Source organism: Arachis hypogaea, chromosome 1 (assembly GCF_003086295.3).
Source record: "Arachis hypogaea cultivar Tifrunner chromosome 1, arahy.Tifrunner.gnm2.J5K5, whole genome shotgun sequence".
Taxonomy (NCBI): domain Eukaryota; kingdom Viridiplantae; phylum Streptophyta; class Magnoliopsida; order Fabales; family Fabaceae; genus Arachis; species Arachis hypogaea.
In genome coordinates, this window is record NC_092036.1 from 109,932,879 (window position 1) to 109,948,442 (window position 15,564).

Genomic DNA, 15,564 nt, shown 5'->3' on the forward strand with positions numbered 1-15,564 from the left:
TAATAATTTCTATTATTTATCATGTGAAGACGGGAAAGCTTAACATGTTCATGTTCCACTTTCATGATTTTAAAAAATATCCCTTCTGAAAAAAGAAAATCTTTTATTTGTATTAATGATTACATATTTAAAATAATATTTCTTAATAATTTCTATTATTTATCACGTGAAGACGGGAAAGCTTAACATGTTCATGTTCCTGCTTTGGTTGAGTGAGGTATACATACATAGAACTGGATAAAGTTCATGAAGAAGCAGTAAAAGGAAACAAAAATTCCGTTGCCGGGACTTGAACCCGGGTCTCTCGGGTGAGAGCCGAGTATCCTAACCACCTAGACTACAACGGAGTTGATGAAAATAAGGGGAGTTAGCTATTATTTATAGTAACAGTCACGGAGACTGTTAATCCTAAGTTACTTTTGTCGATTGATTTTAGGTACAAGAGACTTTTTCTTTATTTTTTTATTTGTATGCCGGCAACTGAAGAAGTTGTGAGTCAAATAAATGCAAACAAGGATTTTCTGCTTACCAGTGGGGTTTTGATTTCAAGCAATGGCAAACAATATACGATTGAAAATGTCAATTAGAATTTTCAATGGGTAGATCTTATTCATAAATAAATATAACTTCCCTTACCTTTACTTTATCCGGATGGTCCGCATTTCTAATCAATATAATTATGTTTTGGCTCCAAAAAGAAAAAAAAAAAAATCAGAGACACATACTCTTATGCAGCTTCTTATATAACTTGTGTAGGTTTGCAAATTGCAACCACATTTCAATAGTGCAGAATTGTGTACCTAATATGAAAACATGTGCAAATGCAAGAGGCAAATTCATTTCAGCAAAATGGATTATGGACCAACAAGTTGAACGAAAAAATGTCTTAGATTGATATATTAAGCAGTTTGTTAGAATAGAGCATTCCAGTTGAATTTGGCAATGAATCAGTGAGTAGTAGTAAAATTTTGTATCCTAACCGTATCCATGAGGTCCCGCCTTATAACTTTTAGAATCTGGCATTTAAATTAAATTTCAAAATTTATAAAACCATAAACACCATCCAAACATAAATTAAATTAAGACACAAGTTATATATATACCAGAACGGATGATAAAGACAGGTACACCCCGAATACAACCCCATCCCACTCAGGTTAGACACCCGGCCCGCACAGGGTAGGGTTGTGTTGGCGTCCTACTTTCACTAAGTAGATAAAATGCAGTACCAACTACCAATGTCTTACAACATACAAGATAAACACAAACATTCTTGCCTTGAAGGGAATTTGCATCCATCCTATTCATTCATAATATTCGATATTTGCTCAGACTAGCTGCCAATGATATCCATATATAACTATTAACTTTCATCTGATTTTGACAAGAAAATGAATTATTTTCATATTAAAGTTATTTCAACCAACAAAGTTATGATGTAAAGGTTTGACTAACAACTAATGATTATGATGTTTCATGCTGAACTAATTTCATTTTCGTTATTTTTTTCACCTGACCTATTCTACTTTAAAGAACATGAATTGAGTGAATTTGGTCACAGATCCTCAACCTGCAGCGCATAGTATTTCAGTCAAAGGCTTCAAAGCTGCTGAGCAATGCTCAACTTTTACCAGGGTGGCTATGGTAATATTATGTGAGGGATTCAAATTCAATCTGCCACATCTCCATTTCCCTTCTCCCAATGGTCTCCAAAGAGGGCCTTCTTAGATCCAAGAGGGACATCAAAAGTTATGTGCTATAGAATAGAAAGAACAGATACAGTTCTGAAAAGCCTTACTAGTAAACACAGGAGCCCAGAACTTTCCCTAGTGTATATATATAGGCATAGAATATATATTTTTTCATTTTAGCCACGCACTAGACTCAAGAAATAACATCTGACTTTAAAACATCAGAAGATTCATGGAACATTGTACTACAAACACTTCAAGTAAGAGCCTGGTCAAGAAATAAAACAGCACCCCCAGTGCGACTGACACGGGAAGAGCAGGCAAAGCCTTCTGATAAAAAGCCAAAAGCATCAGTGTTATCCCCAGACCAGCAATGATAGCGAGATAACAAGCATACACAGTCATAAAATCATACATTGCAGCCCTGCCAACCAAAACACTATAGAAGATGAAATCGCCCAGCCCTAACTTGATTGCGCCGGATGAAGCCAATCCAATTCCCTCCAACATCAAATTCTCATCTGATGCATCCACATTTTCTGCTCTGCTATGTATCCGAACATTCACTCCGTGACCAATCAATGGGGTAGTAATCTCTGAATTGGTCTCCTGAACTCGCCCCTCTTCAGCTCTAACCAAATTCCTGTCACTATAGATCCCATAAGAAGTACTAGAACCCAAATTCGAATCCAAAATAGCATCTTCCCCAGCCGAACTGGGATTATTACTGTTTGAATCCGAACCAGGGTTCAACTCAGCATTGGCACCAAGACCTAAGGCATTATTATTACTAACATTCACATTAGCATCACCCCGGAGATTTGAATTCTCGGTAACCCTCCTCTCTCTCCACAGCCTCCTCTGAGCAACAGCAACCCTAGGATCCAAATTCTCAACATTCACAGGCCTAGCTTCGTAAACCAAAGCCGGAATCTCCTCGTCCCGCGATATGGCGAGCTCAACGAGAAGCCTCAAGGGACCAATAGGCAACAAAACGGCAGCAAGATCATACAATGCCATGGCAACAAGCATGGCCCAAGTGGTCCATTCAGGCAACATAGTGAACCAATAAGCAACAAGAATCCCAATAACAACCAAGTAACTCTGAGTAACAATAATAGCCATTTTCGACATAAAGACAGCCATAACACCAACAACAGCAAAATTACACAGAAGCAACAAGAAAGTGAAGCAATCAATTGGGGTACTAAAATGCTGAATCAAAAAGATGAAAACTTCACCGCCGAGGAACCCTAGAACGACGAAAGCGGAGAAACCCATGTAGATTTTGAGGAAGCCAGTGCACCTGAAATAGAAGAGGAGGACGAGGACGAAGGTAGCCAAGGTGACGACGACGACGAAGGCGAGGGAGTTGAGCAGGGCACCTAGGAACTTGTCCCAGGAGGAATCGGAGGTTGTCTCGGTGTACGCAATGGTGGCGATGCTGGAAACGGAGAAGGAAGAGTCACCCGTGTTGAGAATGGAGACGAGGATTACAACGAGGAACATGCAGATTGAGACTGGGGCTACAATTCTGATGATTTCTTCGCCCAGAGAATCGAGCAGGGTTGGGGTTTCGGTTGAAGGTCTTTGGAGTTGTGCCATGGCGTTCGAATCCATTGGAGATCCAATCCCTTGTTTTTCCAGGTTTCCACTTTTGTTCTTAGTTCGTTCAAGTCAGCGACTGTGTGTGCGGATCATGGATCCAAAATTTCAGAGGATGCAGCTTCTTTGAAAGAAAAAAAAAATTGTATATCAGAGAAAATAATTTATAATAATTAGGGTGAATTACCAAAACCTCATACAGGCTAACCTTCACTTTTGATAACAATAAAAATACTTTTAGAATAGGGTAAAATATATTTTTATCTAACTTTGACAAAATTTTTTAAAATATTCTTAAATGTTTAGAAATTTTTAATTTGTATTAAATATATAGCTAAATTTTTAAAAAATTTAAGACCAATCTAATAATAATGCATGAAAATTATGTTTGATTTGTTTGTTAAAAATTAGCCGTCAGTAGTATATTTGACGCAAATCAAAAACTTTTAGGATAAAATTAAAACAAAATAAAACTTAGAGATATTTTTAAAATTTTTGTCAAATTTTAGAGACAAAAAATATACTTTATCTCTTAAAATATTATAAAATATTACAAAAATAATTAATAATATTTTTATAAGTGATAAAATATTTTTTATATTTAATAAACTACTTATATATTTGATCTAAAATTTTATAAAAATATTTGAAAATGTATTTAGAGAGTATATATAAAAAATCGGATAAAAAATTTGATTTTTAGAAATTTTTTATATTTTAAAAATATTTTTTGTCATTGATAAAAAACATAAAAAAATTATTTAGCATAAAATTATCAAATTTTGAAGATAAAACTGTTTTATTTTGTTTACTAATACTTACAAAAAAATTTTTTTATTAAAATCAAATGTTACTAATATATTTTTCTACTAATATCTACAAAGAAGAGATATTTATGCCAAATTTAAAAATATTTTAAAAATATTTTTATCGTTAAAAAAAATAGAATAATTTTTATCGTTAATATTTGAGTGAAAATTTGATTGTTTATTCTATAGTTATTATTAGAGAAAATATAAAAACTAACTTTTAATTAGTTAATGCTGTCTAACTATAGAATTTATATTTTATATTTATAAAGTACCGTATAAAGTTAAAAGTTTATGATTTAAGATATAAACTGTTCTTGTTCTTGTATGGATATCTGAAGGAAGAGCTCGGTCCTTGGGAGTCGACGCCGAGTTGTTATTTTCGGTGTCGACCTTTGAGCTTTTGTGGAAGTCCGAGCTTTTCTCCAAGGAGATGTCTAATTGCGTAAAGTGTGAGCAAGGAACAAGGGGGGAGTGTACCTGTAAAGGCACTCCGAAGATTAAGTCAGTATTGAGAATTCAATGTCCCCTTTGAAGATAAAATATCATACCTTTATAGGTGAGATAAAATAGGTCGGTTACATTTCTATTGATCATCTGAATTGAAGAGCAATTAATAGGTTTTAACAAGTGATAATGTCTGATTGTAACGTATAATGCCGAGTTATAACGTAAAGTGCCGAGTTATGGTGCATAATGCCGAGTTATTGTATATAATGCCGAATTATGACATCGGATTTGTAACGGTCGTATCATAGCCCCCAAGCTTAGCCTGGCTATATTTTGATAAAGCAGGTTGAGCTTTTTTTTTTTAGTTATAACTCGGCGATTTGAGTTATAGGTATGGAGCCCCCAGATCAACTTACTTTATTAAAATAATGAATAATTTGAATTTTCAGACGTAATTTGAAGTTAACGTGTATTGGAAAGTGTAGTAGTCTTGTCATTGATTGTGCCTTTGATTTTTCCAATAAAATTTTGAACCGTTGATTTAATAGATGCAACGGTTAGGTTTTTTCATGGAACCGAGTAGTTAATTTGGATAGTTGCTGAGACGATGTTGATAAAAGTGAATTGGTTGGGCGAGAATATTGAGTTAGTTCACCGTTGTTCGGTGATTTGATTGAGTTTGATTGCGCATGTGTAAACGATGCGACTTTGAATTGAAGAGTTGTCGCGAATGGATAAGTGTTTGTACTTGTATGATATGTGATTGAGTTTGTTGACTGTTTATAGTCATAGTTCGGAATTGAAGACTGAGTTTGATTGCGCATGTGTAAACGATGCGACTTTGAATTGAAGAATTATCGCGAATGGATAATTGATTGAAGATTGTGTTTGATTGCGCATGTGTAAATGATGCGACTTTGAATTGAAGATTTATCGCGAATGGATAATTGATTGAAGATCGTTGATAGTCATAGTTCGGAAGATAGTTGATATAGATCTGATGATAGTTGATATAGATTTGACAAAGAGTGATAATGATTGATATAGAAATGATAATGATTGATATAGCTCGGATAATTATTGATATAAATCTGAAAATAAAGATAATAGATATAGATTTGAAAATAGAAAAACAGATATAGGTCAGCGAATAGGGATAACAGATATAGGTCGACAAATAGAGATGACATATATAGGTCGGCAAATAGAAATGACAGATATAGATCGGAAAATAGAGATAACAGATGTTGATCGACAATTAGAGATAACAGATATGCAAATAGAGATGATAGATATGGATCAAAAAATAGATATAACAGATATAGATTGGCAAATAGAGATAACAGATATAAATCGGCAAATAGAGATGATAGATTTAGATCGGCAAATAGATATAACAGATATAGATCGAAAAATCAGATTTAGATCAGCAGATAGAGATATCAGATATAATTTGGCAAATAGAGATATCAGATATAAATTGACAACTAGAGATAACTGATAAAGATCGGCAAATAGAGATAACAGATATAAATCGGAAAGTAGAGATGACATAAATAGATCGGCAAATAGATATAACAGATGTAGATCGGAAAATCAGATATAGATTGGCAAATAGAGAGATCAGATATAAATTGGCAAATAGATATAAGAGATGTAGATCGGAAAATCAGATATAGATCGACAAATAGAGAGATCAGATATAAATTGGCAAATAGAAATATCAGATATAAATTGGCAACTAGAGATAGCTGATAAAGATCGGCAAATACAGATAACATATATAAATTGGAAAGTATAAATGACATATAGATCAGAAAATCAGATAACAGATATAGATCGGCAAATAGGGATAACAGATATAAATCAAAAAATAGAGATGACATATAGATCAGAAAAATAGAGATAACAGATATAGATCGGCAAATAGATATATCAGATACAAATTGAAAAATAGAGACGACAGATATAGAATTAAAAAATAGAGATAACAGATATAAGTTGAAAAATAGAGATGACAGATATATATTAGAAAAACATATATAGATCGACAAATAGATATAACAGATATAAATGGGCAAATAGGGATAACAGATATAAATCGGAAAATAGAGATGATTGATATAAATCGGAAAATAGAGATGACCGATATAAATCGGATAATAGAGTGACTGTTATAGATTGGCAAATAGAGATTTTTAATATAAATCGGCAATTAGAGATGATTGATATAAATTGGACAATAGATATTACAGATATAAGTTGGCAAATAGGGATAACAGATATAAATCAGAATATAGAGATGATTGATATAAATCGAAAAATATAGATGACTGGTATAAATCGGATAATAGAGATGACTGTTATAGATCGGCAAATAGAGATTTTTGATATAAATTGGCAAATAAAGATGATTGATATAAATCAGACAATAGATATAGATCGGTAAATAGAGATGACTGATATATAAATTGAAAAATAGAGATGACTGATATAAATCGGCAAATAGAGATGATTGATATAAATTAAAAAATAAAGATGACATATATAGATCGGCAAAACAGATATAGATCGGCAAATAGATAAACCAGAGATGAATTGAAAAATAGAGAGATGATAGATAATGATCGGAAAAATAGATATAGATCGTAAAAACAGATAAAGATCGGCAAATAGATATACCATAGATGAATCAAAAAATAAAGATGACAGATATTGATCGAAAAAGCAGATTTAAATTGGCAAATAAATATATCAGATGATTTGAAAAATACAGAGATGACAGAAAATGATCGAAAAAGCAGATATAGATCAGAAAAACAGATATCGACCGGCAAAACAGATATAGATCGACAAATAAATAAACCAGAGATGAATTGAAAAATAGAGAGATGACAGATAATGATCGAAAAAACAGATATAGATCGGCCTTTTTCGGGCCTTAATGATTTACTATATGACCTTTGTTTACAAAGGTGCAGGTAAGTTTGAAGCCATTGGAAGGAAATGGGGCCTATAGAAAGAAGCGTGTTTATTTCGAAGCCCCACGGTGGGCGCCAATTGTTCTTGTATGGATACCTGAAGGGAGAGCTTGGTCCCTGGGAGTCGACGCCGAGTTATTATCTTCGATGCCGACCTTTGAGCTTTTGTGGAAGTCTGAGCTTTTCTCCAAGGAGATGTCCAATTGCGCAGAGCGTGAGCAAGGAACAAGGGGGGAGTGTACCTGCAAAGGCACTCCGAAGATTAAGTCAGTATTGAGAATTCAATGTCCCATTTGAAGATAAAATATTATACCTTTATAGGTGAGATAAAATAGATCGGTTACGTTTCTATTGATCATCTGAATTGAAGAGCAATTAATGGGTTTTAACAAGTGATAATGTCTGATTGTAACGTATAATGCCGAGTTATAACGTAAAGTGCCGAGTTATAGTGCATAATGCCGAGTTATTGTATATAATGCCAAATTATGACATCGGATTTGTAACGGTCGTATCATAAACAAAATCATTTTAATAATGTTGATTAATATTGACCGAAAATTTTGATTTCTGATATTACTCGATTATTAATTTTACGAGCAAATTTTATTATCTTAATTTAAGGTAATTTACCTTGTTAAAATAAATCCCGTCCAAATTTATTAAAATATTTATTAAATAAGATTATGTATATGTATTTTTTTCTCTATTTTTATGTAAATCATGGTAGAGTGCTAAGATTTAATAAAAGAAGGTTGTCACGATTTATGAGTAAAAAAAAAAATCAAGTATAAATCACAGTAAATTACCACAGTTTATATTTTATTGAGGTATTCATAAATCCCTATAAAGTATCACGGTTTATATTTTAGTCATGTATAATTAGTTAAAACGATAAGTATTTATTCATTTTTTAAAAATATATCTAACATGTATAATATTTTATTTTAAAAAAATACACAATATATCTAACGTGTATAATATATTTATTTTTTCATCATTTCAATATTCTTTTAAAAATAATACACAATAAATATATTTTCAAAAAATAAGTAAATACTTATCGTTTTAACTTTTAAGTAATTATACCTAATCAGAGGCACATTTTTTTTATATTTGGAGAGAAAACATATAAAAAAATATAACAAATAAACAAAGACTTTTTTATGTATTTATTCGACCTATTCCTTCCTGCATTGTACTATTTTTTTTATCTTTCATAAATAAAATAGCCAAACAACTAAATAATTATTTTGTATGTATTTATTTGACCTACTCTTTTATGTCTATTATACCACTTATATTTCTCTTTTTTTTTTAATTGAAATTTTTAGCTTATTTTTAGTGAACAAATAAGTCAAAAATAATTTAAATATTTTTTTAACTAAAATATAGTTTTTTTAAATTCATCAGATATATTTTAAAAATATATTATTTATGAAGGATAAAAAATGGTATAATACATGAAGAAGTATGTCAAATAAATATATAAAAAATGGTCATTGTTTAGTTGTTATATTTTTCATATGTTTTCTCTCCAAATATAAAAAAAAAAGTGTGCCTTATGCCATATATAGTTAGTTAAAACGATAAGTATTTACTTATTTTTTGAAAATATATTTATTGTGTATTATTTTTAGAAGAATATCGAAATAATAAAAAAATAGATATATTATACACGTTAGATATATTGTGTATTTTTTAAAAATAGATATATTAATCATGTTAGATATATTTTTAAAAAATGAGTAAATAATTTTTTATTGTTTTAACTAATTATACATGGCCAAAGCATAAACCGTGATAGTTTAGAAGAGTTTATAAACACCATCAACAAAGTATAAATTACGGTAGTCTTCTGCAATTTATGATTAGTATTTTTCTCTTTTTAATTTATAATAGTCTACAGCGAATTAGGTGTATTTATTAAATCGCAACATCTTACTGTAGTTTACATAAAAATAGAAAAAAACACAAACACATATCCTTATTTGAAAAATTGTATTTGGGTAAATTTAGAGATGACTTATTTTAATAGGATAAATTTTTTCTTAATTTATTTAGATAATTAAATTAATTAAAGACTTTAGTTTATTCAAAGATAGTATATAATATTTTATACCATTGTCTAGTTATATATATTGTCTTAAATGATTATTTAAGTAATTAAAATAAAAAATAGTTATTTTTATTAACGTAACATTATGTAATTAAATACATATAGATTAACTAAATATATTAAAATTAAATTCTAAATACTCTTTAAAAAAAATCCTAAACGGTCCTTGACAATTACTTAGAAAGACAATCGAGGTACTCAACAAAAAAAAAATTCTTTTCGACTTCTAATCTTTACTTTTATGAGACTGATTAGTCTCTCTGTCAATATTTTTTTATCATTGACAAATGGACTAATTAGTCTCATAAAAATAAAGATTAGGGATCGAAAATGATATTTTTTTTGTTTGGAGATCTCATGATCCCTTCAAAAAAATTATTAGGAACCGGATGAGTATTCACTCTATTTTTTATTTTAACAAAGTTTTTTTATCAAGATTTTAGCAAAGTTTTTTCTTAATTTTTGGTCAAGAAGATTTTGTCGAGATGAATCTTAGAGGGTCAATAGAAATTAATATTTTTGGTTATCAGTTAGTTATCAACTCAATTCCTTTAGTTTAATAATTTAACAACATATTTTATCTTTTTAATCTAATAATCCAACAATATACTTTATCCACCATACTTAGATGTTAGTCAAAAGGAATCAAACAAGGAGCAAATCAAGGATAAAATATATACTAAAAGAAGAAAAAGAAACTTTTCAAACATCTACATTTTAGGTCCTATTAAAGGAGGATCAGAAAAGTAATAACCAAGAAAATCAGTAACACATCACCGAAAAAGAAAGATATCAGCCTACTAATATCAAAACTAATGCTGAGAGAAAGAGTAAAAAATGTCCTACATTACTAAAAATCTGGAAGCAGTCTAACGCCCAAAAATTTTACAAAAACAAAAAAGTCTTATCCACAGCAAAAAAAAAATTCAAAAATTAACGAGAAGAAGACTACACAATTGAACTAAGAAAAGAACCACGAAAGATTGATCATCGAAGATAATAAACACCAGCCCAAACTCTAGATAATAATCAACCTATTAGTAAAAAAAATAGAACATAAATACAAAAATTATTGAAGGAGTTTTAGTATATTACAAAAAAAAATTTGTTAATAGACATCAAAATAGAAATTTCATTTCTACCATAGACAATAGTGACAATATCACTAACTCTCTTATTGCAAGCATTATGAGAAGGGGAGGTATTAGTCATCACAGTTAGGATAGAAATTTCAAATAGCTTAATTTAAAAGATATAAATCCCTACTAAAATAAGGAGATGTAGCTCTCAGACTAAATTTTAAATATGGAGTATATTCTTTCAAAATATAAGTCTATAGGGACTTGAATCTATCCATGTCAAGATGTTTCTCTTTATTCTTTTTAATTATTTAATATGAATATTTTAGTTTCGAACTGTAAAGGGACATCTCCTAAGAAGTTCCTTATTACGATTAAAGATATGACTCATAGATATAATTATAATATTTGTGTTATTATAGAAAGTCATATTTTAGGGAATAAAGTGATGAACATCATTAAAAAGCTTGATTTTGACTCTTGTTGCAACAACAAAGTCGAGAGCTTCGTCAAAAGCATATGGGTTCTCTAAAATAAAATATTTTGGGACATTGAACTTGCTATTATTCATAACCATTTTATTCACATGAAAATTAAGAACTCCCAAATCTTAATTTTTTTGGTCAATGACGGTCATCCCTAGCTATGTTATACAAACCATGAAGATCCTCAAAGAGATTTGTAATAGTATTGATAATTTTTTTTGGACTGGATTAGTGTCGGACAGGCCTGACCCAACCACAAGAACAACTAATCTCTTCTCTTTTTCACTCACGCTCAGCGCTCAAACTCTTCAACTAATCACATTCAAACTAATTCTCCTTCATGTGAACTCACAGGAACAACTACCTATCTAATACTCTTATCAAATTACAAGTTGTAAGGGATGCGAATTTGACACTGCTTGCTGCAAGGAGATGGGTCCAATCACGCTGGTTTTGCTTGGATGAGGCTGAGACTGCTCCGCACTGCGAGTGGCTCTCCTTTTCCAAGACGATGCCGCTACTAGGAGTCGGAGAATGGTATAACGCTAGTGAGCCTTCATTTTTGCTCTCAAACTTCATCTTCCGTCTCTAATCTGCGTATATGTGTCTCTGCAACCTCCAGGCAGGCCTTCATCTGCTGCAAATATGCTGCCGTTGCTGACACTACTCCTCCATTACAATTCTGCTATTCCAACTTGCTGGGTGCATCTTTACAAATTTGTACAATTATCTCTAAAAGTGGTCTGATTATCCACGATCTCTCCAGCACTCCCATTGCCTCCAATGCTGCAACCATGTCAGCAAGACGATTTTCTTTTTTTGGGATCCATGTGAAGCCAAATTTGATTTTTTCTTTTGTGAATTCAAAAATATCCAATATAATAAGATCAATTTCACCTATTTTACTTTTTTATTTCAACGTTTGCACTAAAATTACATTATCTGATTCTATTAACACTTTCTTCATCTCCATTTTTTTTGCTAGAATAATGGCATGTCTGATTGCTAAAGTTTCTGCTGCTAGACTAGAACACGCCGTAATTTTTGTTGTTGTCCCAATTACAAGATTTTCTGCACTATTTTTGATTGTCACTACAGTGACTCCTGTCCCTATTGTTGCTCTAAAGGATGCATTAACGTTAACCTTTACCCAAGGCTCTGGGGGGAAGGTCTCCAGGTAATGGTTCTACCTCTTCTTTGTACTAGTTGTTGATTCTCTATATGTTTATCCTGTGTTGCTTCTACGAATTATATCTCTGTCATTTTTATTCTGTGAATTATGTTGGCTAGATTGATCTCTATTTTCTGAAATACTGTTTGGTTTCTGGTCTTTCATATTTTCCAACTAAGGTAGGCTATCTTACTGATTAAAACATCTTGCGTATTTTTATGTTTCGTCTGATTTCCTTAATACATTCTAGAACCTAGTTTTAATATGATGAAATTGTGTCCGTAGTTGGGTATTCTAACACTGGGCACCGAACCAGGCAGGTCTTGTCTAAGAATACAAAAGAATAACATGCTCTATGATTTTAATTTTTAAGTTACAAATTTGACACATAGGACTCTTAGTAATTCTCCTTTTAAACAGGTTCTCATTCACTGGAATAATATTATGTGCAGCTTTCTACACAAATATCTTTATTTTTTGAGGAGCTTTAATCTTCTAAATTTCTGCCCACAACTCCTTTGGATCACTACTTGTAGACGTTTCTCCCCCCTTTAATTCCATTTGTTGCTTCTTTGCCACCTAATAGCCCAACTTAATAAAGTATGATCCATCCAAAATATATGACCACATCAATCAATCCTTCATCTCTAATAAGTTAATAGGAGTTTTGATAATCTTATCTTTTAACTTTAAAATGAAGATAGAATTGATCTTCTTAGAATTTTACCCCTTTCCTGGATTAATCAGTTCACTAACAAATTGCACCTCTCTATGTTGTTCATTCTGAATTTTCTTGGAACCTATAATCCAGTTATCTTCCCACACCTTCACTTTTCTCTCATTCCCAATATTCCATCTACCGTTTCACCCAAAAAAGTTTCTCCCCTCTAGAATATTACTCCACATTCAGGATGCTTTTGTGTTCCTTCGAGCCTCCCAAAAAGAACAATCTGAAAAGTATATTGCTTTAAAAAATTTTATCCACAGAGACTCCGGATTTTCTACAATCCTCCAAGTTTGCTGGCCAAGTGAGCTAAATTCTGAGCATGGAAATCTTTGAAATCCAAACCTCCATCTTTTTAACTCATAGTTAACTTATCCTAACTCTTCCAATGTATCACGCATTTTTTGCCCACACCAAAACTTTGCCACTTTGGCACTTAATCTTTGGCAAAAGTTCTTAGAAAATTTAATCACATTCATCGCATATGTTGGAATTACTTGAACTACTGCTTTAATCAATACCTCCTTCCTTGCTTGGTTTAATAACTTTTCTTTCCATCCTTCTAACTTACTCATCACCCGTTCTGTTATCCATACCAATGTTCTATTCTTGGATCTCCCCCATTGAGCTGGTAAGCCTAGATACTTCTCCAGATTATCCCATATAGCTATATCAAGTATTCTTTCAATATTTACTCTTACTTGTATCGATACTTGCTTTCTGAAAATGATACCTGATTTTTCTAGATTAATGCGTTGACCTGATGCTTTAGTGTATTTATTCAGGATCAAAATGATCTAGTATATCTCTTCTTCTTTTGTCTCAACTAAAATAATACAATCATCTGCGAATAGAAGGTGAGTGATGGTAGGGGTATTGGGTGTGACTTTGAAACCATATATAACCCCATTTGTGTGAGCCTGATTCATAAGAATAGTGAAAATCTCTTTGGGGTATCACCTTCTGTGACAAGTCCCCATTCACCTTGAACTTATAGCTCACACTCCTGACACACTTCATGACTAACTGCATCTAATCCTCAGTGAATCCGAAGCCATTAACATTTTTTTCAAGAAATTATATTCCACTCTATTATATGTTTTATTCATGTCCAACTTGATAGCTAGGTTTTTTGATATCCTCCTTTCTTTCCTTTTAAGATTATGTAGTGCTTTTTGAACTATCACTATATTATCTTAAATTAACCTCCCTCCTACAAAGGCACTTTGAGTCGAGGACACCATTTTGTCTAGTATCTTTCTCAGCCTCATTATTAGAATCTTTGAAATAATCTTATAGATGAAGTTACAACAACTAATAGGTCTAAAGTAGTTCAGGATTTCTGGTTGTTTAATCCTGGAAACAAGGACTACCGTTGTTTCACTAATTTCATCAAGTAATGATTACTTTGTAAAGAACTCTCTAATCACATCACATACATCATTTTTTATGTCGTTCCAATGCCTCTGATAAAACAAACTGTTAAGTCCGTCCGAACTTGGTGCCTTTAAACGCCCCATGCTAAATGTTGTGTTTTTGTCCCCAAATCGTATCCATTTTAAACTTGACCTTTGCCTCCAATACATCTCCTCTTATTTCCATAACTGTTTAATTCTTTCTTTAATTTGCACTATCATTTTTTGTTGATTTACTGAAAAATTCGCTGTTGGAAGATGCTGAAGTTTGTTGTGTAGCCTAGCTATCTCCTTATCCGCTCTAGTAAATATTTTTTTTACTCCAACTTTGTAATTATTTTTTGCAGTTGTTCATCTTCTCAATTTAGCTATCCCATCTGCTGTCCCTCTTTGTTCTCCTATTCCACCCTTTTTTAACTATCTCCTTGCATTCTTTGTGATTCTCCTAAAAAACTTTAAATTTAAAAATTTTTTTACATTTTTCTTCGGTTCCGGTGTTAAGACAATAGGACAATGGTCCGAGTTCACTGCAGGCAAGAACTCTAATTTGGCATGTTGGAACAATTTTTGCCATTCCCAATTTGTTAGAGCTTTATCAACCCTCTCCCTTGTGATGAACCCACTTCTTGGATTACTGAACTATGTAAATTTTCTCCCTTGCAACTCCAAGTCCATTAAGCCATTATAATCCACAAAATTTCTAAACTCCATCATTTGACTAACTAATTTTGGATGCATTCCAATCTTTTCTTCTTGGCTTAAAATATCATTAAAATCTCCTATAAACATTTCTGGAGTCAGCAGATCCTCCTTATTAGCTACCAATTCTCTCCACAGCTTCTTCCTTTGTGAATAAATTGGATTTTCATAAACAAAGTGGCTGATCTATTTATTCCCTTTTACGTTAATAAAATTATTAGTCCAAAAGTCAACATTAACTTTATGATTTTAGAAATGACAGAGACTGCCGCACATTTTCCAAAGTTCTACACAAAACAATTTATCATTTAACAAAATGTAACTTTTTCTTAACTC

The 15,564-nt window shown here is 31.8% G+C and overlaps 1 protein-coding gene and 1 non-coding gene across 2 annotated transcripts; both read right to left on the bottom strand.

The window, feature by feature from the left end:
- Positions 1–274: 274 nt before the first annotated feature.
- On the bottom strand, positions 275–347 carry TRNAE-CUC (transfer RNA glutamic acid (anticodon CUC)). The gene has a single exon. It is a non-coding gene; the product is annotated as a tRNA-Glu (tRNA).
- A 1,391-nt stretch (positions 348–1,738) lies between these two features.
- On the bottom strand, positions 1,739–3,489 carry LOC112709613 (presenilin-like protein At2g29900). Its single transcript, XM_025761502.3, has one exon. It carries the CDS (start codon positions 3,309–3,311, stop codon positions 1,905–1,907), a length of 1,407 nt encoding a protein of 468 aa, XP_025617287.1. The 5' UTR covers positions 3,312–3,489; the 3' UTR covers positions 1,739–1,904.
- Between the last annotated feature and the right edge of the window lie 12,075 nt (positions 3,490–15,564).

Excerpts from the sequence above, each read along its gene's own strand:
- LOC112709613 (XM_025761502.3), bottom strand. The coding sequence starts at position 3,311 with ATGGATTCGAACGCCATGGCACAACTCCAAAGACCTTCAACCGAAACC.